Consider the following 27,846-nt stretch of genomic DNA (forward strand, 5'->3'; position numbering starts at 1 on the left):
AGGAATAAACCTAATCAAATATGTAAAAGATCTGTATGCTGAAAACTATAGAAAACTTATGAAAGAAATTGAAGAAGACAAAACAAATGGAAAAACATTCCATGCTCACGGATTGGAAGAGCAAATATTGTTAAAACGTCAATACTACCCAAAGCAATCAACACATTCAATGCAATACCAATCAAAGTTGCACTGACATTCTTCTCAGAGCTAGAACAAACAATCCTAAAATTTGTACAGAACCACAAAAGACTCCTAGTAGCCAAAGGAATGTTGAAAAAGAAAACCAAAGCGGGACGCATCTTGATCCTAGACTTTACCCTCTACTACAAAGCTGTAATCATCAAAACAGTATGGTGTTGGCACAAAAACAGACACATAGACCAATGGAATAGAATAGAGAACCCAGAACTGAACCCACAAATGTATAGCCAACTAATCTCTGACAAAGCAGGAAAGAGTATCCAGTGGAAAAAAGACAGTGTCTTTAGCAAATGGTGCCGGGAGGACAAGACAGCAACATGCAGAAGAATGAAACTGGACCACTTTCTTAAACCGCACACAAAAATAAATTCAAAATGGATGAAAGACCTAAATGTGAGACAGGAAACCATCAAAACCCTAGAGGAGAAAATAGGCAACAACCTCTTTGACATCAGCCGCAGCAACTTCTTACTCAACACATCTCTGAAGGCAAGGGAAATAAAAGCAAAAATGACCTATTGGGACATCATCAAGATAAAAAGCTTCTGCACAGTGAAGGAAACAATCAGCAAAACTGAAAGGCAACCGACAGAATGGGAGAAGATATCTGCAAATGACATATCAGATAAAAGGAGTAGGATAAATCTATAAAGGACTTACCAAACTCAATTCCTGAAAAACAAATAATCCAGTGAAGAAATGATTAGAATACATGAATAGACACTTTTCCAAAGAAGACATCCAGATGGCCAACAGACACATGAAAAGATGCTCAATGTCACTCACCATCAGGGAAATACAAATCAAAACCACATTGAGATACCACCTTACACTGGTCAGAGTGGCTAAAATTAACTCAGGAAACACCAGGTGTTGGCGAGGAACCCTCTTGCACTATTGGTGGGAATGCACACTGGTGCAGCCACTCTGGAAAACAGTGTGGAGGTTCTTCAAAAAATTAAAAATAGAATTACCCTACAACCCAGCAATATACTAGGAACTTATCCAAAGGATACAGGAGTGCTGATTCATAGGGGCACATGTACCCCAATATTTATAGCAGTACTTTCAATACCCAAATTATGGAAAGAGCCCAAATGTCCATCAACTGATGAATGGATAAAGAAGATGTGGTTTATATATACAATGGAATGCTACTTGGCAATGAGAAAGAATGAAATCTTGCCATTTGCAACAACGTAGATGGAACTGGAGGGTATTATGCTAAGTGAAATAAGTCAGAGAAAGATATCACATGTTTTCATTCAAATGTGGAATTTGAGAAACTTAACAGAAGACCATGGGGGAAGGGAAGGGGAAAAACAGTTTCAATCAGAGAGGGAGGCAAACCATAAGACTCTTAAATACACAGAACAAACTGAGGGTTGAGGGCAGGGTGGGGGAGAGGAGAAAATGGGTGATGGGCATGGAGGACTTGTTGGGATGAGCACTGGGTGTTGTATGTAAGCAATGAATCATGAGAATCTACTCCCGAAGCCAAGAGCACACTATATACACTGTATGTTAGCTAACTTGACAATAAATTATATTTAACAAAATAGACTGGAAGATAAAATTGAGCATATCTCCTGGAGAAAATAATAAGGAAGAAGGAAATAAACAAGAAAAGAAATGTAGAGGGTCAACTAATTGTGGTAATATCCAACTCATAAGAGTTCTATAAAAAGAACATTTTTGAAAAGCACAGTGGAGAGAGAATTGTCAAAACAAATTCTTAAAAATTGAAAGACATAAATTGCTGATAATGAGAAAACCTATTACCAAAGATCCAATACGATGAGTGAACAGAGAAGGCACCCACCATGAAAGCAAATCTTCATGACATTTTAGACTGTCAGAGGTAAAGGAAAGATTCTAAAAGTTTAAATTTTTTCTCTTAACATTTATTTATTTTTGAGAGACTGACAAAGCATGAGCAGGGGAGGGGCAGAGAGAGAGGGAAACACACAATCCGAAGCAGGCTCCAGGATCTGAGCTGTCAGCAAAGAGCCCAATGCAGGGCCTGAACCCACAAACCATGAGATCATGACCTGAACAGAAGTTGGACACTTAACTGACTGAGCCACCCAGGCGCCCCAAGCTTCTACACACACACACACACACACACACACACACACACACACACACACAGCACATCAGAGATGAGTGATCAGTGTGGCGTTCTACCTCTCAATAGCAACACTGGATGCCAGTAGCATTGCTTTCAAATGCTGTGGAAACAATACTTTCAAAATGCTGAAGAAAGAAAAGATTTCCATTTAGAATTCCATTCCTAGGTGAACTGTAAGTTGAGTATAAAGTTAGAATATTGACACTCAAAAATGCCAGGTTTAAATATTTTAACCTTCTTTGCATTCATTGTTAAGAAACCACTGGAAAAGGATATGTTCAGCCAAAACAGTGCTAGACACCAGGAAATGCCCAAGAGATGGGAAGGACCACTGTGCATCGAACTTAGAAAGCATCCAGTTTAGACTAGAGGAGGAGGACAGAGTATTCAAGGATGGATATCTCCAAAGGAGAACAAAATAAAAGCAAGTGGTAAATTAATTATCTGATGTGTTTGATCATAACTGAGAAGTTTACAGTTCTCCTAAGAAGTTGAGGCTCCTAAAAAATGAAGAAAAACCAAAGTATGGCAGTTATTAACTCCAAAAAAAAGAAAAGAAAAGTTCAACAAATTTAATTGTAATATACTCTGTAATTAGACAGTGAGCAAAGTAGAAATGAAAAAGTACTATACATTGACATAAAAATTGTGATGTAATTATTGGGGGATTAAGGGGAGGAAGGGGGTTTGTGAGCTAAAAGCTCAGATTCCATACAGAGAAGTTAGGAAATAATGCCTAAAATTAAAAATAATAAAGTAGTAGTTATGTAAGGCTGTTGTTTAGAAATATGGGAGAAAATACCAGAAAAAATGGCTGCAAGAGTTGAAGATGATTCTCTCAAGGAAGTAGAAATTGGGTTGGGAGTGGTGGCGCAGAGGCCCGCTTTGTTTTTGTTATGACTTATGGTACCAATTGAAATTTTGACCATGTACATGTATTGTCTTGGTGAGAATAAAAACATTAAAAAAATAAAATAAAAACCAAAATTACATAAGACCTAGAAGAAAGACTGCACAGGTATTTTTATAATCTTGGGTGAACATCTTTCCGAGCACATCATGAAAAACAGTAATCACAAACTAAAGATTGATAACCTCGACTGGGTAATGAAAACTTTCCAGTGACAAAAACAAACAAAAGCTTAAGAATAAAGATGAAAGACAAAGGACAAATGTGGGAAAATATGTGCAGTACAAATGACAGACAACCTGCTGCTGCTCTAACATAAAGAGTTGGGCAGTTAAGAATAAATTATTCCTCCTCCTAAGTAAAAAAAAGAACCAATACGTTCTTCAAAAGAAAGAAATGAAAACACTAATTCGAAAAGATACATGCACTCCTATGTTTACTGCAGCATTATTTACAATAGTGAAGGTATGGAAGCAACTCAAGTGTCCATTGATAGATGAATGGATAAAGAAGATGTGCTTTATATATACAATGGAATATTACTCAGCCATAGAAAAGAATGAAATCTTGCCATTTGCAACAACATGGATAGAGCTCAAGAGAATGCCAGGTGAAATAAGTCAATCAGAGAAAGACAAATACCATACGATTCTCATATGTGGAATTTAAGAAACAAAACGAACAAAAAAAAGTATAGTTTCTGCAACTGATAAAATTTTTTTCTCCTGTCACTACTGAGCTCTGAAGAAGAAAGGAGGAGGTATGACCAATGGCAGTTCCTACCACTCACTCTTATCAGGATTCTTCTAGCACCCTTCACACACACACACACACAAACACACTACATACACACCACACATATACACCCATGCAACACACACTGTGCGTACACATAACACACATATGCACACATGTACAATACAGACACACACACATGCACACTTTGGGCAATTTATTGAGGAATCACACCTGCATTTTTGTAGTATGTTCCTTCCTGGTATACTGCTCAGTCGTTTCTAAGCTTTGAATTCTTTCTGCCAGAAATACTGCCCACAAATGGGGGCACGTTCTGTCTGCCCACTAAAGTGGAATCAGTGCACAGAGAAGCACAGCTGCCTATTTCCTGGTTCAAGTCATGGAAAGGGTTTTCTCCCCTTGACACAAGGGCTCTGTTTTCATGAAACAAAGCCAGAGTGTGCAACGAGCTGATTCCTCCGTTAGGGCGTCTGTCTTAGTCTTTGGTGGTATTAGGACATCCACTTCCTTTCCCAATTTTGTCAGTACTCCACGGGTGATTTAGGGAGAGGTTCTAATTATGAGTGACTGCATTTGGAGACAATGTGGACCTTAAATTTGTCTAATCACAATGACCAAAATTCCGCAGAATATATGTAATCATAGAACATGGTCCCTGGGTCAACAGACACTGTGGAGGTCATTAATTCCAGTGCAGTGGCTGCTCAAAATATTGTTGGAATTTCTCTTGAGAGATTACCATCGGAGCCTGCAGCACATTTTTTTGGTATTCTGAGTCCACAAGTGAAATCCTTTTTAGACTGTATTTGATTTTTGAAAATAGGTAAAAGTCATTTGCCACATTCTCCAATTTATAAAAGAAATGTTTACAACTGACTAAGTTTTAATGATATATACCTTATATGCATACAGAACATTTTCATCCTATATAGAGGCATGCAAAGACAGAGAACACTGTGAGGTAGTAAGACTAACTGAGGCTCTGTTGTAGCTCATGAACACATTCTTAAGGCAGTTCCCAAAGGGGATTTGTAAAGATTTATTAAAACACTAATACCATCACAAGTGAATAATCCGATTTGTTTTAGGGGAAACCATGAATATCGGGTTTGTTTTGGGAGGTGATAAGTCTCATTAGAGTCACAATTTGTCTAGCAGATGTTCTCTTCTTTCTAAATGTTATTTTGTTATTTTGAAAGGCTTAATAAGCAGATCTTCCCTTCCTATACCTCCTTCCCTGCACCCTCCAAACCAGCCAATCCAGGGCACCATCACCTCCTTCGGTTTTTACGTTGGTGATGTCTCCTTCACATTGGGCCTTCCTCTCTAGTTCCTCCACTGTGTTCAAATTAGTAATCAAAAATCTGCCAAAAAACAAGAGTCCAGGGCCAGATGGCCTTCCAGGGGAATTCTACCAGACATTTAAGGAAGAGTTAACACCTATTCTCTTGAAGATGTTCCAAAAAATAGAAAGGGAAGGAAAACTTCCAAACTCTTTCTATGAAGCCAGCATTACCTTGATTCCAAAACCAGACAGAGACCCCACTAAAAAGGAAAACCATAGACCAATTTCCCTGATGAATATGGATGCAAAAATCTTCAAGATATTAGCCAACCGGATCCAACAATACATTAAAAAAATTATTCACCACGACCAAGTGGGATTTATACCTGGGATGCAGGGCTGGTTCAATATCTGCAAAACACTTAACGTGATTCATCACATCAATAAAAGAAAGGACAAGAACCAGATGATCCTCTCAGTAGATGCAGAGAAAGCATTTGACAAAATACAGCATCCTTTCTTGATAAAAACCCTGAAGAAAGTAGGGGTAGAAGGAGCATACCTTGAGATCATAAGCCATATATGAACGACCCAATGCTAATATCCTCAATGGGGAAAAACTGAGCTCTTTCCCCCTAAGGTCAGTAACAAGACAGGGATGCCCACTCTCGCCACTGTTACGCATAGTATTGGAAGTCTTAGCCTCTGCAATCAGACAACACAAAGAAATAAAAGGCATCCAAATCGGCCAGGAGGAGGTCAAACTTTCACTCTTCGCAGATGACATGATACTCTATATGGACAACCCAAAAGATTCCACCAATAAACTGCTAGAACCGATTCATGAATTCAGCAAAGTCTCAGGATATAAAATCAATGCACAGAAATCGGTTGCATTCCTATACACCAACAATGAAGCGACAGAAAGAGAAGTCAAGGAATCGATCCCATTTACAGTTGCACAAAAAAACATAAAATACCTAGGAATAAATCTAACCAAAGAGGTGAGAAATCTATACACTGGAGACTAGAGAAAGCTTATGAAAGAAATTGAAGAAGACACAAAAAAATGGAAAAGATTCCATGCTCCTGGATAGGAAGAACAAATATTGTTAAAATGTCGATACTACCCAAAGCAGTCTACATATTCAATGCAATCCCTATCAAAGTAACACCAGCATTCTTCACAGAGCTAGAACAAATAATCCTAAAATTTGCATGCAACCAGAAACACCCCGAATAGCCAAAGCGATCTTCAAAAAGAAAATCAAAGCAGGAGGCATCACAATCCCAGACTTAAAGCTAGACTACAAAGCTCTAATCACCAAGACAGTATGGTACTGGCACAAGAACAGACACTCAGATCAATGGAACAGAATAGAGAACCCAGAAATGGACCCACAAACATATGGCCAACTAATCTTTGACAAAGCAGGGAAGAATATCCAATGGAATAAAGACAGTCTCTTCAGCAAGTGGTGCTGGGAAAACTGGACAGCGACATGCAGAAGAATGAACCTGGGCCACTTTCTTACACCATACACAAGAAGAAACTCAAAATGGATGAAAGACCTCAATGTAAGACAGGAAGCCATCAAAATCCTCAAGGAGAAAGCAGGCAAAAACTTCTTTGATCTTGCCTGCAGCAACTTCTTACTCAACAAGTCTCCAGAGGCAAGGGGAACAAAAGCAAAAATGAACTACCGGGACCTCATCAAAATAAAAAGCTTCTGCACAGCAAAGGAAACAATCAGCAAAACGAAAAGGCAACTGACAGAATGGGAGAAGATATTTGCAAATGACATATCAGATAAAGGGTTAGTATCCAAAATCTGTAAAGAACTTATCAAACTCAACACCCACAAAACAAATAATCCAGTGAAGACATGGGTGAAAGACATGAATAGACACTTCTCCAAAGAAGACATCCAGATGGCCAACCGACACATGAAAAAATGCTCAACATCACTCATCATAAAGGAAATACAAAACACAACCACAATGAGATACCACCTCACCCCTGTCAGAATGGCTAACATCAACAACTCAGGGAACAACAGATGTTGGCAAGGATGCAGAGAGAGAGGATCTCTTTTGCACTGCTGGTGGGAATTCAAACTGGTGTAGCCACTCTGGAAAGCACTGTGGAGGTTCCTCAAAAAATTAAACACAGAACTACCTTTTCACCCAGCAATTGTACTATTTAGGTATTTATCCAAGGGATACAGGTATGCTGTTTCGAAGGGACACATGCACCCCCATGTTTATAGCAGCAGTATAAACAATAGCCAAAGTATGGAAAGAACCCAAGTGTCCCTCGATGGATGAACTGATAAAGAAGATGTGGTGTGTATGTATGGGTGTGTGTATATATATGTATATATACACATATATATATACATATATATACACATACGTAGACATATATATACATATATATACACACACCCATATATACATAGTGGAGTATTACTTGGCAATCAAAAAGAATGAAATCTTGCCATTTGCAACTACGTGGATGGAACTGGAGGGTATTATGCAAAGTGAAATTAGTCAGAGAAAGACAAAAATCATATGACTTCACTCATATGAGGACTTTAATAGACAAAACAGATGAACATAAGGCAAGGGAAACAAAAATAATATAAAAACAGGGAGGGGGACAAAGCATAAGAGACTCATAAATATGGAGAACAAACTGAGGGTTGCTGGAGGGGTTGTGGGTGGGGGTATGGGCTAAATGGGTAAGGAGCATTAAGGAATCTACTCCTGAAATCACTGTTGCAGTGTATGCTAACTAATTTGGATGCAAATTTAAAAAAAAAAATAAATAAAACAAGTTAAAATAAAAAAAAATCTTATTGAAATTTCATGCCTTTGTTCACATTCTTATACACCCACCCCCATTACTAGCATTTCCCTCCCGGTCTTCTCCACTGGACAAAATCCTACTAATCATTCAAGGCCCAGCCCCAAATCCATTTGAGTAGTGGATTTGCTGGCCTCCTGCATTGCTTCCTGTCATTCTGCTTGTCACTCTGAACTCCATCACAGAAGGCACTCAGTCAGATATATGCCGGGTGTTGTGAAATGAAGGTTAGACTGATTTCTCAATACAGGGGAAATTCAGGGTCAAAAGGAAAGCAAAAAAACCCACTAGTTTGTTTCAGAATGAATGATAAATTGACAACAGACTGGACTGGATTTTACACTTCCAGTCTCATATCTTTGAAACTATATGGGGAAGCTTCTCGAGCATGCTTAATATAGGGGACGCACATCAAGCCTTCCTTTGGGTTTAAGAAATATGACCCAGAGAGATGTGACCAATTGGAAGCCATCAATTAGAGGAGTAGTAGGCAAAAAAAAAAAAAAAAAAAAAAATTATCTGGAAATATAGAAATTGAAGATACACACTGTGTGGGCTAGGATGAAAATCACACCTAGCCTTTAGATAGTGAAAATGTTGGTCAGCTGTGTCTGATGTTCACCTGGCTTCCTACTCCAATGTTCTCGGGTTCTTCATCGGTTGCTCCGTTTTTACTGGTGCAAGAAAAACTAAAACATTCAGGTATGACTTCCAGAGAAAAACGTCAGCAGACTTGTTGTGAACTATTTGATCATCTTCCCCCCTTGCAGGAGGAGCTTACGGTTTTTCTTACTGATGTGTAAGACTTCTGTGTAATCGGGCTCTTAACTCTTTTGTTAGCCATATTTATTGCAAACAAGTTCTTCCCAAATGGTTAGACACTTATTCCCACCCTTTCCTAAAAATCCATCATTCCTCGGTGATTTGAAATTGCCACCAAAGCTTTATCCTTAGCAAGGAGGACCACCAATAATGCACATCTCCAAATGCCACACAGGCTGTAAAGTGGGCTCAAGGTGGACCCAGGATGCTCCAAACCAACCGGACAATGACATACGGGAAACTAGTAGCTAAAAGCAGACCACAGACACCCAGGTGGCTCAGTCAGTTAAGCATATGACTTTGGCTTAGGTCATGATCTAACGGTTTGTAGGTTTGAGCCCTGAGTTGGGCTCTGTACTGACCGCTCAGAGCCTAGAGCCTGCTTCAGATTCTGTGTCTCCCTCTCTCTCTGCCCCTCCCCTGCTCATTTCTGTCTCTCTCTCTCTCTCTCTCTCTCTCAAAAATAAAGAAAATAAACATTAAACAAACAAAAACCTGTGGTGATTCAGCAAGTTTATTCCTGAGAATAATAAAAAAGAATAATAATCTACAGACTATGGTCTTAGAGGATGTGGCCTATTTGGAGCATTTCCAAAATACGGTAAAACTCAGACTAACTTAAGCTATGATTTCTTTCACTGTGCATCAAACCCCATCCCTTGTGTTATGGTAAAAAAAAAAAAAAAAAAAAAAAAAAAACCTCACTAGGTCCCTGAGGAGTCGCCTCAGAATTAAATGGGAATTCACTGAGCTCAGAAAATTTCGGAGCTTCCCGGTTGAAATGCTTGAAAGTTGGCATCCTGTTCTTCAGACTCATGTCTCAGGCTCTCATTTCACTCAGAAAGTATCTGCTCAAAAGCAGTTCTTTTTCCTGTCGCTCACTTCAAACAACTTATTTTACTTCTGATTTATCAGCATGCAGCCTCGTGGCTGACCAAGCAAGTGATTATGCAAAGCAGAAGTCCTACAGCAAGAAAGGTAAGTCCATTTGGAAAGTTTGTTAGAGTTTCCTAAAACACAGGCTAGCTTGCAGTGGCAGACAAGAGGTACTATGAACCCAATGTTCATGGGAAACCAGTGAAGTCTCAGGGATTGAGGGCAATCACCTGGGTGACCAAGCTGATGAAAGTTGCATGGGCAATAAAGGGCCATTTGGCAACCCACTTGCAGGCAGAGGCTGAGGACGATGACCTCCCTGGTCAACCTTAGAAAGTGAAGTATGCAATACAGTCAATACAGACCACACTGCCAAACCAACTCCCCAGCTGTCAGTCAACTCCCCAAGGCTGTTCAGCTTCATGCATCCTTCCAGGAAGGCAGGCTACCCCCTTCCCTCTAGAAGTGGGTCTCTATTTCTTTTATATGTTATAAGCCTTGATCTTTCTATGGTTGGCTCTCACTGAGCCTCCCATGCTCTCCCGGCTCTCCCATGCTCCACTGTGGGTTCCAGCTCTGCATCTAACTCCAACCCTATCTGAGTGGCTTCTCCATGAGACCTGCAGGGCTCAGCAGCAGCAGCAGCAGCCTGGGGGTGGAGGGAGAGGAGGCCAGAGGAGTGGCTGTAGAAATGAGGGGAAGTGGAGGAAGATGGAGGAAATGGAGACTGAGATATAGTCTCATGAGATCGGTATGGGGCTGGTCCTTTTGCCTTTGTGGAGTTCCTTCAGCCTCTATCTTATCTAATCCAGCCAATTATTTCAGATGCACCAAACTCAGACTGATAGACCAGATGGCTATGTATTAATTTTCCAAGAGAAATCCAGTAAGAATGCTGATGAACACAGATCACAGGCAGCCAAGTCAGACTCAGCTGCTTTGTACCCTTGGTAGCAAGCTGGAGACAGGCTGGAGTCTTGGAACCTGACAGCCCCATGCACCATCTCCCTTACAGGGCCATACACAGTGTGGACATGTATGTTCTGCGACCAGGACCAACACATGGTCTTCCTTGTTCAGCTCAGGACTTGCACTGCCCAGCCAATGCCCCTTCCTAGGCTCCGTGATAACAATTCCCCTGCCCTGCACACTGCCCTTCTTTAGCCAGAAGGCAACATAATGAAGTATCTCCCACTGTCCCTGACCATCACCAGCATGGCAAAGTCCTTGCAAACCACAAGGGCCCTGGACTCATCTGGTGCTAATCTCTATAGGATCCTAAGCCACAGCTAACACAACCCACCCCCCAAAAAGCCAAATTCCCTTGGCTCTTGAAACTCAGCCCTCTTTCAGGTTCTTGGGTCCACTCTTCACCAGAAGGCACTTTGGACACAGGGAGTCACAGCTGGTGGCTAAGAGTTTTGACTGCTTTGCCCTCAGCCCCATCCACTCTGCTGCATACACCTACTAACAAGTCCTTGGCTAGGGAGGGTCCTGGGGGCTGGGGAGGACCTTTGTGCTCTCCAGCTCTGATCCCTGGAGCTCTGGCCACCATCTGCAAGCCTTGAGTCTGGTCAATGTTGCCTTACTCTGCCCAGTTCACCAAGACTCAGGATGGCCGCTTCCAGGGACTATAGGACAGAGCTAACCCGCCAGGCCACACACCACTTCTCTCAAGTCTGGCAGAGATAGACTTTTTCAGGCCAAGCTCACAAATCCTGAATCCTGTTAACCCAAAGGATATGCGCCCAGGGACACAGAGAAATGGCACCCTTTCCCTCCCCCAAAATCTCTGTACCTCACCCAAGTGAATGCGTTCAGTCAAAGTTAAGAAAGCAGTTTTACAGACCCAGTTGCCTTCTTAAAAATCTCAGGGCCATTGACCATTTCTACTCCTGTAAGCCTTGGCACCTCTCCTTAGAGAGACCAGAATTATGCCCTAGGGTTTGGCCATAAAGTCAAATAGCCCTGTCAGAAGGACCCAGGAAATACCGTAGTGGGGTTTAAAGTTTATCATTGATTTTTTTTCTTTAGCAACTTGTAGTAGGCAGAAATCTAAAATGGCCCACAATCCCTGCCCCCTAGTGTTCACATCAGATGTCCCCCTCCATTGGAACTTATTTCTAACCAACAGAATACAGCACAAGTGAAAGGATTTTATAGACATAATTAAGGCCAATTAGTTAATTTTTAATTAAATTCATTATTTTTTAACGTTTATTTATTTTTGAGAGAGAGAGAGAGAGCACGCGCACACACGAGCAGGGGAAGGGCAGAGAGAGGGGGACAGAAGATTTGAAGCAGGCTCTGCGCTGACAGCAGAGAGCCTGATGTGGTGCTCAACTCACAAACCATGAACTCATGACCTGAGATGAAGTCGGACACTTAACCAATTGAGCCACCCAGGTGCCCCAATTTTTAGTTCGTTAAAAAGGAGATTATCCTGGGTGGGCCTAACTTAGATGAAAGCCCTTTAAAAGAGGGACTGAACACCTCCCTGCAGTCATAGATTCTTGTTGCTGGCTTGATGAACTAGACAGTTGTGTTCAGGAAGGCCATGCGGCAGACAAACAGGCATCCAGGCATCTAGGACCTGAGCCACCAGCCACCAGCCAGCAAAATGTTGGGACCCCCCCCCCCCAGCCCTACAACCACAAGGAAATGAACACTGCCAACAATCTATATAAGCACGTTACAGAAATTTCCCTCAGTCGAACCTCCAGCTGAAAATGCAACCTAGCCAATACCTTGACTGCAGACTTTTGATACCTTGAGCAGAGAATCCAACTAAACTAAACCTGGACTCTTGACCCATACAAACTGGGGCATAGTAAGTGTGTATTGTTTTAAGCCACTAAGTTTGTGGTAATTTGATACATAGCAAATAGAAAATTAACATATGGCTATAAGCATATATAGTCTTTACTATATTTCTCTTATAAAAATTCACTTTCTAGTTTCTAGTTGTCTCCCAAAGTCACATTACCAAAGATTCACAAAAAGCTTTTAAGAAATCTGAATCACTACTGTGCAGCAAGGAAAAATGAACTCAATAATAAGCAGCTTCGGGAAAATTTCAGAAGGCCAAATATGTAGGGGTGCTTGGGTGGCTCAGTCAGTTAAGCACCTGACTCGATTTCAGCTCAGGTCATGATCTCATGGTTCATGAGTTCGAACCTGGCAGTGGGCTCTGTGCTAACAGTGTGGAGCCTGCTTGGGATTCCCTCCTTCTCTCTCTGTCCCTCCCCTGCCCACTCTCTATTTCTCTCTCAAAAATAAATACACATTAAAAAAAAGAAGAAAGAAAGCCAGATATGTAATGTTTAAGTTAACGGCTGGCAACAGAATTAAGGAGGAAAATATTTTTGTTTAAAATAATACTTTGGTGGGGTGCTTGGGTGGGTCAGTCGGTTGAGCGTCCAACTCTTGATTTTGGCTCAGGTCATGCTCTTAGGGCTGTGGGATCAAGCCCTGTGTTGGGCTCTATACTGAGCATAAAGTCTGCTTAAGATTCTGTCTCTCTCTCTCTCCCTTTTCCCCAACCATCTGCTTGTGCTCCCTTGCTCTAAAATAAAATGAAAAAAAAAAAATCACAACAAAATAAGAAGATAAACACTCAAAAGACTCACTTTCACCCTGTCCACCTCCACCCCATTATTCCTTGCTCTATTTGTAACCATTTTCATTAATTCACTGTTATTGTTCCAGTGTTTCTTTATATAAAATTGAATACATATTTTCATTTCCCCTCTTACACAAAGCACAGCATACCATATCCAGTATTCTCTACCTTGCTCTTCTCATTAAAACAATATATCTTAGAGGGATTCCTGGGTGTCTCAGTTAAGTGTCCAACTTCAGCTCAGGTCATGATCTCATGGTTTGTGGGTTCAAATCCCATGTCAGGCTCTGTTCTGACAGCTCAGAGCCTGGAGCCTGCTTTGAATTCTGTTGTCTCCTTCTCTCTGCTCCTTCCCCACTCACACTGGGTGTGTGTCTCTCTCCCTCTCAAAAATAAACATTAAAAAAAAAACAATATATCTTACAAATCTCTCCATATCAGTACATAAAGCTCTTCTCCATTCCCTTTCCACAACTGCATGGTTATTCCACTGTGTTACATGGAGATATCATTGTTCATTTCCTCCGGGGAGGCATATGGGTTGTTTCTCTGCTTTTTTGATTATGAACTAGGTCACAGCAAGTAACCCTGTACATGTGTCATTTTCAACATATGCAAGTGAACCTACAAGAAGTGGGAATTCTGAGTTACAGGATAAAGGCACCTGGACAAAGGCAATGTAAGTATTGCCAGGTTCCCTTCCTTTTCATAGAGGTTGTACCATTCCATAACCTCTCTAACAATGTTTGAGTGCCTGCTTCCCCACAGCCTCAAAAGGAAGTATGTTGGGGGAGGAGCCAAGATGGCAGAATAGCATGGAAGCTTTTTGTGTGTTTCACATCCATGAAATACAGCCAGACCAACACTAAACCATCCTACACACCTGGAAAACTGATTGGAGGATTAACACAACAATCTGCACAACCTGAACCACAGAATTCAGCAGGTACGCGGCGTGGAGAGCTGAACTTGGGGAGCGAGAAGCCACAAAAGGTAAGGAACCCCTTTTGCAGGTGGAGAGAGGACGGAGACTGGGGAGGGGGGAGCATACGGGAAAAGCACCCGTTCCCAAAAGCAGCTGGAGAGAAAGTGGGAAATTGGAAACAGCCGCAGGGACTAAACTAAAAAGGGAGAAAGGAGAGAGGGCTTAAACTCCATTAAGACTGTAAACAAGGGGAGCACAAAGGCTGCAACTCCGCAGCTCAATACTTGGTGGTGCTCTGGTGGGAAGGGCGAATCCCCAGGAACAGAGTGGAGTCCGGGAGGTTCTGAGGCCACACGGGAAAAGCGGTTCCACTGCTGGAAGGGACATTTGGTAGAGACTGTTGAAGCCACCTGGTCCCAGCAGACCCCGGAAGGCAGCCACATTCGCTGGTACTGGGGCAAGGTCGTTGAGGGTGAAGTCTGGTGCCAGATGTGTGTAGTGATTTTCCATAATCCCTGAAACGCTGCTGCTACACTGTCTCATGAACTTTTTCTGGGGCGGGCTGGCACCTGGCCGCAGTCTCGGGGCACCGTCAACAGCAGGGTCCAGCAGGCATTCCTGGTTGCAGCCGACATTCGGCCATTGCTCATTCGGCCATTGCTCATTCGGCCATTGCTCATTCGGCCATTGCTCGGTGAGACCCTCCTGCAGAGGGGCGGAACGGGTCAAACCCACAGTCCTTCGGAAGCAAGGGGCCGGGGAAAACAGCCGCATCTGAGACAAAACTTGGGAGAAGGTACTGCCTGGGGCCTGGTCACAGAGAGTGAAAAAGTGGGGAGTGGACGAGAGCTGAAGACAGAGGACAGGTACACGATTGCTGATCCGGGAGAACAGAACGGGTAACTGGGTGGCGCCATTTTCACCGCTCCCGCGCATGCGCATACGCACCTACGAGCACTGCAACAATCCACCCCAGTAGGCTAGCAGCGCCATCTAGTGGAGAGTGGAGCTGTTACACCGAGCCCCGCCCAACTGGGCCAACTTCGCTCTTCAAGAACACAAGCCTCATACCGGCTTAATTTATGGACTATAAAGAGCTACGTAGACTGACTTCTAGGGGAAAACAAAGCAATTTCAGTCCTACTTCAATCTGTTAGCAGGTTCATCTATTATATATTTTTTCTTTTTCCTTTTTCTCTTTTACAATTCTTTTCTTTTTCTTGAATACAGAAAGAGAAAAAATGCATTTTTATTTCCAATTTTTATTAAAAATATCCGTCTTTAAGTCTTATTACTATATTTTTTACTTTTGTGTAAATTTTTCCAAATTCTACTTTACTTCCATCATTTTATTATAGTCTACTTCAGTGTACTTACCTTTTCAAATTTTCAATTTCCTTTTTTTTATCTTTTTCATTTCTTTTTCTTGAATGCAGAAAGAGAAAAACTTCACTTTTACTTCCAATCTCTTTTAAAAATATTTTTAATTTTTATTACTATATTTTTTGCTTTCATGTAAATTTTTTCAAATTCTTACTCCCATCATTTTATTTTACTCTACTACAGTGTATTCACTTTTTCAAATTTTCAAACGATTTTTCTTTTTTTTATTCTTCTCTTTTTCGTTTCTTTTCTTTTTTCTTAAATACAGACAATGAAAAAATTCATATTTATTTTTAATTTGTATTAAAAATATTTTTCTTTAATTTTTTCTACTATATTCTTTCCTTTTGCATGTATTTTTTCAAATTCTATTTTACCCCCCATCATCTCATTTTAGTCTACTTCAGTGTATTCATTTTTTTAATTCTCAATTTCCTTCCACCCCCCCCCCTTTTTTTCCCTCGAATCTGTCAAACCACTTTTAACACCCAGACCAAAACACACCTAGGATCTAGCATCATCTATTCGATTTGCGTGTGTGTGTTTAATTTTTAATTTTAATATTTTTTTAATCTTTTTTAATTTCAATTTTTCTACCTCATTAATTCCCTTTCTCCCTTCAAAATGACAAAAAGAAGGAATTCACCCCAAAAGAAAGAGCATGAAGAGACGACAGCCAGGGATTTAACCAACACAGATAGAAGCAAGATGTCTGAATCAGAATTTAGAATCACGATAATAAGAATACTAGCTGGAGTCGAAAACAGATTAGAATCCCTTTCTGCAGAGATAAAAGAAGTAAAAAATAGCCAGAATGAAATTAAAAATACTATAACTGAGCTGCAATCACAGATGGATGCAGCGGCGTCAAGGATGGATGAGGCAGAACAGAAAATCAGCGATATAGAGGACAAACTCACAGAGAATAATGAAGCAGAAAAAAAGAGGAAGATTAAGGCAAAGGAGCACGATTTAAGAATTAGAGAAATCAGTGATTCATTAAAAAGGAACAACATCAGAATCATAGGGGTCCCAGAAGAGGAAGAGAGAGAAACAGGGGTAAAAGGGTTATGTGAGCAAATCATAGCAGAAAACTTTCCTAACCTGGGGAAAGACACAGACATCAAAATCCAGGAAGCACAGAGGACTCCCGTTAGATTCAACAAAAACCAACCATCAACAAGGCATATCATAGTCAAATTCACAAAATACTCAGGCAAGGAGAGAATCATGAAAGCAGCAAGGAAAAAAAAAGCCCCTAACCTACAAGGGAAGACAGATCAGGTTTGCAGCAGACCTATCCACAGAAACTTGGCAGGCCAGAAAGGAGTGGCGGGATATATTCAGTGTGCTGAATCAGAAAAATACGCAGCCAAGAATTCTTTATCCAGCAAGGCTGTCATTCAAAATAGAAGAAGAGATAAAAAGTTTCCCAGACAAACAAAAATTAAAGGAGTTTGTGACCACTGAACCAGCCCTGCAAGAAATTTTAAGGGGGACTCTCTGAGGGGAGAAAAGATGAAAAGAAAATATGTACATATATAAATAAATACCAAAAGCAACAAAAGATTAGAAAGGACCAGAGAACACCACCAGAAACTCCAACTCAATGAGCATCAAAATGGCAATAAATTCATATCTTTCAGTACTCACTCCAAACGTCAATGGACTCAATGCTCCAATCAAAAGACAGGGTAACAGAATGGATAAGAAAACAAGATCCATCTATATGCTGTTTACAAGAGACCCACTTTAGACCTAAAGACACCTTCAGATTGAAAATAAGGGGATTGAGAACCATCTATCATGCTAATGGTCAAAAAAAGAAAGCTGGAGCAGCCATACTTATATCAGACAATTTAGACTTTAAAATAAAGACTATATCAAGAGATGCAGAAGGGTGTTATATCATAATCAAGGGGTCTATAGACCAAGAAGACCTAACAACTGTAAACATTTATGCACCAAATGTGGAAGCATCCAAATATATAAATCAATTAATCACATAAAGAAACTGATTGATAGTAATACCATAATAGTAGGAGACTTCAATACCCCACTCACAGCAATGGACAGATCATCTAATCAAAAAATCGACGAGGAAACAATGGCTTTGAATGACACACTGGACCAGATGGACTTAACAGATATATTCAGAACATTTCATCCTAAAGCAGCAGAATATACATTCTTCTCCAGTGCACATGGAACGTTCTCCAGAATAGACCATATACCGGGACACATATCAGCCCTAAGTAAGTACAAAAAGATCAAGATCATACCATGCATATTTTCAGACCATAACACTAAGAAACTCGAAATCAAACACAAGAAAAAATTTTGAAAGGTAACAAATACTTGGAGACTGAAGAACATCCTACTAAGGAATGAATGGGCTAACCAAGCAGTTAAAGAGAAAATTAAGAAGTATATGGAAATCAATGAAAATGATAACTCCACAACCCAAAGCCTCTGGGACGCAGCAAAGGCGGTCACAGGAGGAAAGTATATAGCAATCCAGGCCTTCCTAAAGAAGGAAGAAAGATCTCAGATACACAACCTAACCTTATGCCTTAAGGAGCTGGAAAAAGAACAGCAAATAAAACCCAAAACCAGCAGAAGACAGGAAATAATAAAGATTAGAGCAGAAATTAATGCTATCAAAACCAAAAAAGCAGAACAGATCAATGAAACCAGAAGCTGGTCTTTGAAAGAATTAACAAAATTGATAAACCATTAGCCAATTTGATCAAGAAGAAAAAGGAAAGGACCCAAATAAATAAAATCAAGAATGAAAGAGGAGAGATCACAACCAACAAAACAGAAATAAAAACAATAAGAGAATATTATGAGCAATTATATGCCAATAAAATGGGTAATCCGGAAGAAATGGACAAATTCCTAGACACATATACACTACCAAAACTGAAACAGGAAGAAATAGAAAATTTCAACAGACCCATAACCAGTAAGGAAATCAAATTAGTAATCAAAAATCTGCCAAAAAAACAAGAGTCCAGGGCCAGATGGCCTTCCAGGGGAATTCTACCAGACATTTAAGGAAGAGTTAACACCTATTCTCTTGAAGATGTTCCAAAAAATAGAAAGGGAAGGAAAACTTCCAAACTCTTTCTATGAAACCGGCATTACCTTGATTCCAAAACCAGACAGAGACCCCACTAAAAAGGAGAATCATAGACCAATTTCCCTGATGAATATGGATGCAAAAATCTTCAAGATATTAGCCAACCGGATCCAACAATACATTAAAAAAATTATTCACCACGACCAAGTGGGATTTATACCTGGGATGCAGGGCTGGTTCAATATCTGCAAAACACTTAACGTGATTCATCACATCAATAAAAGAAAGGACAAGAACCAGATGATCCTCTCAGTAGATGCAGAGAAAGCATTTGACAAAATACAGCATCCTTTCTTGATAAAAACCCTGAAGAAAGTAGGGGTAGAAGGAGCATACCTTGAGATCATAAGCCATATATGAACGACCCAATGCTAATATCCTCAATGGGGAAAAACTGAGCTCTTTCCCCCTAAGGTCAGTAACAAGACAGGGATGCCCACTCTCGCCACTGTTACGCATAGTATTGGAAGTCTTAGCCTCTGCAATCAGACAACACAAAGAAATAAAAGGCATCCAAATCGGCCAGGAGGAGGTCAAACTTTCACTCTTCGCAGATGACATGATACTCTATATGGACAACCCAAAAGATTCCACCAATAAACTGCTAGAACCGATTCATGAATTCAGCAAAGTCTCAGGATATAAAATCAATGCACAGAAATCGGTTGCATTCCTATACACCAACAATGAAGCGACAGAAAGAGAAGTCAAGGAATCGATCCCATTTACAGTTGCACAAAAAAACATAAAATACCTAGGAATAAATCTAACCAAAGAGGTGAGAAATCTATACACTGGAGACTAGAGAAAGCTTATGAAAGAAATTGAAGAAGACACAAAAAAATGGAAAAGATTCCATGCTCCTGGATAGGAAGAACAAATATTGTTAAAATGTCGATACTACCCAAAGCAGTCTACATATTCAATGCAATCCCTATCAAAGTAACACCAGCATTCTTCACAGAGCTAGAACAAATAATCCTAAAATTTGCATGCAACCAGAAACACCCCGAATAGCCAAAGCGATCTTCAAAAAGAAAATCAAAGCAGGAGGCATCACAATCCCAGACTTAAAGCTAGACTACAAAGCTCTAATCACCAAGACAGTATGGTACTGGCACAAGAACAGACACTCAGATCAATGGAACAGAATAGAGAACCCAGAAATGGACCCACAAACATATGGCCAACTAATCTTTGACAAAGCAGGGAAGAATATCCAATGGAATAAAAACAGTCTCTTCAGCAAATGGTGCTGGGAAAACTGGACAGCGACATGCAGAAGAATGAACCTGGGCCACTTTCTTACACCATACACAAGAAGAAACTCAAAATGGATGAAAGACCTCAATGTAAGACAGGAAGCCATCAAAATTCTCAAGGAGAAAGCAGGCAAAAACTTCTTTGATCATGTCTGCAGCAACTTCTTACTCAACAAGTCTCCAGAGGCAAGGGGAACAAAAGCAAAAATGAACTACCGGGACCTCATCAAAATAAAAAGCTTCTGCACAGCAAAGGAAACAATCAGCAAAACGAAAAGCAACTGACAGAATGGGAGAAGATATTTGCAAATGACATATCAGATAAAGGGTTAGTATCCAAAATCTGTAAAGAACTTATCAAACTCAACACCCACAAAACAAATAATCCAGTGAAGACATGGGTGAAAGACATGAATAGACACTTCTCCAAAGAAGACATCCAGATGGCCAACCGACACATGAAAAAATGCTCAACATCACTCATCATAGAGGAAATACAAAACACAACCACAATGAGATACCACCTCACCCCTGTCAGAATGGCTAATATCAACAACTCAGGGAACAACAGATGTTGGCAAGGATGCAGAGAGAGAGGATCTCTTTTGCACTGCTGGTGGGAATTCAAACTGGTGTAGCCACTCTGGAAAGCACTGTGGAGGTTCCTCAAAAAATTAAACACAGAACTACCTTATCACCCAGCAATTGCACTACTAGGTATTTATCCAAGGGTACAGGTGTGCTGTTTCAAAGGGACACATGCACCCCCATGTTTATAGCAGCACTATCAACAATAGCCAAAGTATGGAAAGAGCCCAAATGTCCATTGATGGATGAATGGATAAAGAAGATGTGGTGTGTGTTGTGTGTGTGTGTGTGTGTGTGTGTGTGTGTGTGTGTGGTGGAGTATTACTCGGCGATCAAAAAGAATGAAATCATGCCATTTGCAACTACGTGGATGGAACTGCAGGGTATTATGCTAAGTGAAATTAGAGAAAGACAAAAATCATATGACTTTACCCATATGAGGACTTTAAGAGACAAAACAGATGAACATAAGGGAATGGAAACAAAAATAATATAAAAACAGGGAGGGGGACAAAATAGAAGAGACTCATAAATATGGAGAACAAACTGAGGGTTGCTAGAGGGGTTCTGGGAGGGGTTCTGGGCTAAATGGGTAAGGGGCATTAAGGAATCTACTCCTGAAATCATTGTTTCACTATATGCTAACTAATTTGGATGTAAATTTTTAAAAAATAAAAAATAAAATAAAAAAAAAAAAAAGGAAGTTTTTTGGGGGCACCTGGCTCAGTCAGTTGAGCATCTGACTCTTGATTTTTGCTCAGGTCATGATCCCAGGGTCATAGAATTGAGCCTCGCGTTGGGCTCTGTGCTGGGCATTGAGCCTGCTTCAGATTCTCTCTCTCTCCCTCTGCCACTCTACCCCATTCATGATCGCTCTCTCAAAAAAAAAAAAAAAAAAAAAGAGAGTGTGTGGAGTGTGTTGTTAAACTTCTGGATTCCCCTCAAATTGATAGCTAAGAAATGATATCTTACTAATTTGCATTTTTCTTAAAAGTGAGGTTGAACATCTTTTTTTAAAAATGTTTTAGAGCCATTTGCATTTCTTTTTTGTGAGCTATAGTTTCATGTCCTTTGACCCCTAATTGGACTTTTTGTTTTGACCAAATTTCTAAGAAACTGAAAATAATAGGTTGCCAATACTTCCACATTCTAAAATGAGGTTTTTTAAATAGTCTTACGACACCTGATATCCAGGATGTAAAGTGATTTAAATGGAAAAGGTCAAAAGAGAGAAATTCCTTGGAGAAAGCCATTGGTGTCCCAAGAATTTTCAATCCCCCACCACAATGACAAGGGGATCTTTCCTCAGCCTGGAAAGAGAAGCTTCAAGGGGACCCCACACTCAGAGTTTCTGACTTGTGTCCCGTAAACCTTTGGAAGACACGCTGGCCTGGTAGCGGATTCCAAGGATAAGAAACTCAAGGGTCAAGAAGCTGAGGCTGTCAGGGCAGCAATAGGACAAAAAAGTGGGATCCACACTGGGAACAAGCTACACTTCCATTAATGGGAGGACAAAGGGTCAAATGAATAAGGAAACTTGTGTGGCTGGAGTGACCTGTGAGAGCAGGCGGTCCTCCATTTGGCATGGAAGGATCCCATGAGTCCAGTGGATACCTGGGAAAGTAATTATGTTGGGGGAGACACCTTGGTGTGACTTCTCCCAAAAAAGGACAGACTTCCAGGGCAGGACATCTCCAGGAACACCAGCAGTGAGAGGCCATGGGATACACGTTCAGGGGCAGGAGCTGAGGCAGTGACTTAAGAGGCCAGGATAACAAAATAGAAAATACCTAGATATACATAACACAAAATAAGCATAAGCTACCTTGTAAATTGAAAACTAGAATACTCTAGAGAGGGACACACACAAAATTAAATGGAGACACATTCCATGTTGTGAGATAGGAGCACTCTTTATTGACCACATGCCCCCCCACTCCAACCAAAAAAAATATTAAGATTTTGGGGGGAATATGACCAAATAATTCCTTAGTTTATGTATAATAAATATGTACACATGAATAAATATATAATAAGATCTGAGAATAATCTGAGAATTAACAGAAAGAGTGGTAACTTAATTTTACTTGGTACTAAAAATCCTATTTTAAAGTTAGAACAGGTGGTATTGGCACAGAAATAGATCAGCAGAACAAAGGAGAACATTCAGAAATAGACTTTGGTATCTAATTCAGTATATAATTCAAACCACTAGGGGAAAAAAGTCAATGAATATTAATAGGACAACTGGCTAAAACCATTTAACAGCTTAATTTAAAGAAAAAAAAAAAAAAAAAAAAGATCCCTTCTGTCCCAAACCTCACTCTGTATACTAAAATAAATTTCAGATGGATTAAAGATTTAAATGTTTTTATTTTATTTTTTTTTTATTGTTTATTTATTTTTGAGACAGAGAGAGACAGAGCATGAGCTGGGGAGGGGCAGAGAGAGAGGGAGACACAGAACCGGAAACAGACTCCAGGCTCTGAGCCGTCAGCCCAGAGCCCACGCGGGGCTCGAACTCACGGACCGCGAGAACATGACCTGAGCCGAAGTCGGCCGCTTAACCGACTGAGCCACCCAGGCGCCCCTAGATTTAAATGTTTTTTAAAACTGCTGAATTATATTTATTACCTTGAGATTGGAAGGTCCCTCAAGCATGGCACCAAAGATACAATATATAAGGAAAAAATGGATAAATCTGACTACCTAAATTTTAAGGTTTTGTGTGGCAAGATATGACACAATCAGGGTCAAAAGGGAGAATGATAAACTAGAAAATTTGTTTATAAAATATATGACAGCCAGGAATAAAAATTACTATGATACAAAGAGCTTTTCATATCAATAAAAGACAAACCAAGTACCGAGAAAAAAGGCAATTCACCCAGACAGAATTACAAATGACCAATCAACATGCAAAAATAAAGATATGCAAATAAAGCATGGAAACATCATTTTTCACCCATCAGATTAATCAAGATGAAAGATATCAACAGTGCCCAGTGGTGAGGCTTTCTGCTAGTGAGATTGTAAACTGGTATAAACTTTCTGCTGAGATTCCTCTGACAATATGTAGTAAACGTAAAACATATATCATTTTCAATTTCACACAATTATACAATTTGTATAAGAATAGTAAACATCTGGAAACATCCTAAATACATAATGCACAAAAGAGTATTGGCTAAATAAAATATGGCACAAAATTCTAATGCGGTCACCATTGACTGCATTTAAAAAATGTGCCCAGAAATGAAAGAAGCAGTTTACAAAACTACACATGTAGTTTGACCCCATGTTTGTAACCCAAAAAATGGGTTGCACCAAAAAATGTATGGATATGGATACACATGCATACACACACACATCACCAAAATGATTCATTTATTCTCCTTCTCTCTCTCAAACAATAGGAACACTGTTTTTTAATTGATTTGCTTCAATGTATCACCTGTCCACATTAGGCACAAAGAAAGCCCCATCCTCTTTCCTCTCCAAAATGCAGCACTTCAGTTCAGCAACAACAGTCATGCAGGCAAAAGGCCCCTAAAGCACTAATTGATTGACTACTACTAACATTGGTTTTCTCTTAGATGAATAGAATGGAAAAATAGAAGGTTTAGAAACTCCAAATGTGAGATCAGCAATAAAAAGGGAACACCTTTTTACTTCCTTTAACATCACTTTAAGTATTAACTTGATCCCAAACTAATGTGGAATTGCAAGATCATCACTTTTGCTCTGGTCTTGGGTTAAGTGCCCAGCTACAGTTTCAGGTCTTGAGTCAGAGACAAACTATTACCTATTTCCCCTAATTAACCTCCAACTCTTTGATGGTTTGTGGCTCCTTGTAGAAGAGATCTCGGGGGGAGATACCTTTTACTGAAAAGACAGATAAAAGAAGATCGGCTACAGTAGAAAGGTCAATGGTTAAAACACATATATGGAGAGAGAAACACAAAGGCCTGACTCTCCCCAAAACCAAAAGGGATGTCCAAAGGTGAGCTCAAGGCCAGTCAAATCCTAGGAATGAGGACTAGACTTGCATCAGACGACTCGGCCCCACAACTCAGGCCACATACCTGTCTGAACCCATTTCTCCATTCTAAAGTGGGAAAAACGGTAACCCCTAACCTTCCCACCACACACGACTGTTATGAGGATGGAATGGAAGAATGTGTATCAACAAAAACTCCAGTGGAGATAAACAAAAACCTCAGGCATGCAGACACACAAATCAGCCAGGGAACAATCTGCTCCTATCTGGTCAACCTCTAATTTTGATTCCTAACCTAGAAGGGAGCTCACAACTGGGTCTCGGTGCTCACTTCTACACGCTTCCCCATGACAGTCAATAGGGGGAGATCCTGCCTCCATCCTCAGCTTGGACCTGGCTTTATTTAGAGGCACTCCAAAGCGACTCCAAGTGCTGCCTGGGCAGCCCTTGGGCAGACAGACCCTGCATTCTCCCAGGAAGACCCACTATTGCTCTCCTGAGATGCCCTCCCCACCTTAACCACGAATCTGCCTGGGGGAAAAAAAAAAAAAGAACAGTATTGTGGTAAAGCTCCCAGGTGAATTTAGAGGACCTCAAGCTGCCCGCCGCCATGTTTATGAGGAAACTGTTAGAAAAGAACTGCAGAAAGATATACATCCTTTCTGCAAACTTCAGCACCTGCTTCTGTTCAGTAATACTACTGAGCAACTGTGTTATGTACTCAGAAGTACAGTTTACCGAACATTTTACTTAATATTTAGTCAGTTATTTTACCCAGAAACTTTTGATACTGAGCAGGTGGGATTTCTTGCTTTCAACGACAATTTTGCCAAGTTCCCATGTGGACCACAGTAACTTCTTTGGCAGTTAATTGTAGAGCTGGAAATTAAGGGGGCTACAGAAACATATGGTGTTTACAGAACCAGTAAAACAACAACAACAACAACAACAACAATAATAATTAATTCAGATTCTCTCTTTGGATAGAGGAGACTTTAGGAAAAACCTTACTCATCAGAGACCCTACCCTACAGTAACCACAATAATTTGTAAGGATTCCAAATTTCATTCAAGAGCTGTGAAAATAGTATGAGTTTGAATGGCTGCACATAAAGATTAAAAGTAGAAAGGTATTTGTATTAGTCTTTTGAGAGCTCTACTCTATAAATCACCTAAGATGAGAGCAGGAAAGTTTCTAAACACTCATCTGCGGTTGTAGTCCAAGGTAGTACCTCAGAGGACAAAAGACAACTATTCCTAATACTGCCTAAGCTGGCAGGGCCAGGGGCCGACAGCTGTCACTGAACATCCAGGTGTCAGGATATTGCTTCCCTCTCTCTGACTCTTCCTAATTGAGGGGATATACTTGGACCTGGATCTCCCAGGGCAGCTTCATAGACAGTTTCCACCTGTTTCTACTGTTCCTATTGTTTCCTCATCTGCAATACACAAGCTCAGACCACACAGATCTGACCCTCACTAACACCCAGGAAGCTCATGGAGAGAGGACACACAAGTCCATCCTATCAGAAAGACTGTCCCTTTTCCTCAGGACTGCAACACTGCACAGTTCCAGGGCCACGTTCATATGCACCTTGCCCTGAGGTTATACAACATAACTGTCTCCTGGTTTCCTCCCCCTTGCTTTTTATTCTCCAGGCCTAGAAGAGGGAGAAAAGGGATAATACCATTGTTACTCAGGAAAGCCACACGCCTCTGTCTTCTCCATTCATTTCTTACTGAGCCTTGGAATTACACCACCAGTTAGAGAAGACAGTTAAAGAACACGGATTCAGAGTTTAAAAGCCAAATCTAGTACATTCCGTCTGTAAATTCAGCAAGTTGATGGTGGGCCCACGGCTGCTTGCATTTAATGTGTCATGGCTCATGGTAAAGGAACAGCCATAGTTACTGAGGTTGTAGGTAAAGGGGAAGATTACACATCACTCACATTCTTCCCCCTTCCCTATGAACACATGGATTCTGGCCATGGGCTTTATAACGTTTCAACCCATTGTTACTAAAGGAAGGCACAGGTCATTTATATCAGAGAGTAATAAAAAAGGTAGACAAGGCTGCTATAAACTTTGGTGTGGAAGAGAAGAACTGACTAAATTAACAGAATATTTTTATTGGAATGAAAACTTGTGGCTTTTGATTACCTGTAAACCAATGGATCTGTATCAAAGCGACACTGCCTAACACACATTGCAGGGAACTTACTGGAGTCAGGCCGGGTTAGTATACTATTCGCATGTCGATCGATTGTAAGAAAAGGGTTGCTTCTAAAATGTTTGACAAGTTTGCCTACTGTCAATGAGCTCTATCCTTTTGAATGATCTCCTTCATAAAGGCAAATTCTAGCCCAAACTTAAGTCCCCCTCATCGCTCATTGTAAAAGGATGGATTCCAAATTAATTCAGAGATGCCATAAAGGAAGATGCAGAGACTCTCTTGTATTCAATGTCCAGAAGAGCTGACTCTCAGGTATCACTCAGAGGAAGACAAGGGTCCAGCCCACATGATCTTTAGCCTGCGGTCAATATTATATTGTATATCAAGGGTCTCACGTTCACACACAGAACTGGTTGTGTAGCAAGCAGAGAAGACATCAGCAATTCCTGAGTTTCCTCCTTTTGGGGAATTCCACAGAGGTATTCACCATCCTGAATCCAGAAACGGGACCAAGCTGGGAATGGAAAAAGTTGCAGACCCATACACACCTGGGTGGAAGTCACATGGGGCCTCTGTCTAGGCAGGCACCTGAGAAACAGCCATAACATCTGCCTCAGCACCGTGCATCCTCCACAGGTAGTGCCCGTCTGCAATCTAGATGTGGAGGAGGAAAAGAGTCCATTGACACACTCTGGTTTTCCCTTGGTGTATCTCTATCTGCAGCTCATGTACCCTCATGGGAAGCAGCATGGGAAATCAGCACAGCCATCACCAACCCTGCTCTTTTTCTGCACCAGAAGCACATCTCCCTCCCTGCCCGAAGGTGTAGACTACTCGTGCCTTTCACCTGCTGAGTGCTGAGCCCAGGACAACCTCTGCCCACATCCCCTTTG

The 27,846-nt window shown here is 40.7% G+C and overlaps 1 protein-coding gene across 10 annotated transcripts in view; it reads right to left on the minus strand.

Annotated features, from left to right (window-relative positions):
* The window catches only part of SUSD1 (sushi domain containing 1), a 285,236-nt gene that overhangs the window by 127,255 nt on the left and 130,135 nt on the right, over window positions 1-27,846 (minus strand). Inside the window, exons 17-18 of one of the 10 annotated variants that reach the window (XR_006210618.1) lie at window positions 27,502-27,607; window positions 14,686-14,774 (exon numbers count right to left, since the gene is read on the minus strand). The exons of 8 other annotated variants lie outside the window; for them this stretch is intronic. Coding sequence is in view for 1 of the 2 variants with exons in the window: in XM_042964608.1 (XP_042820542.1) it covers window position 27,607 (1 nt within the window). In the remaining variant the exon portion in view is untranslated. Of the gene's footprint in view, window positions 1-14,685; window positions 14,775-25,928; window positions 27,608-27,846 lie in introns of those variants that run through there. One more of the 10 variants, XM_042964608.1, reaches the window with a different exon arrangement.

The sequence above is a fragment of the Panthera tigris genome, chromosome D4, assembly GCF_018350195.1.
Source record: "Panthera tigris isolate Pti1 chromosome D4, P.tigris_Pti1_mat1.1, whole genome shotgun sequence".
Classification (NCBI taxonomy): domain Eukaryota; kingdom Metazoa; phylum Chordata; class Mammalia; order Carnivora; family Felidae; genus Panthera; species Panthera tigris.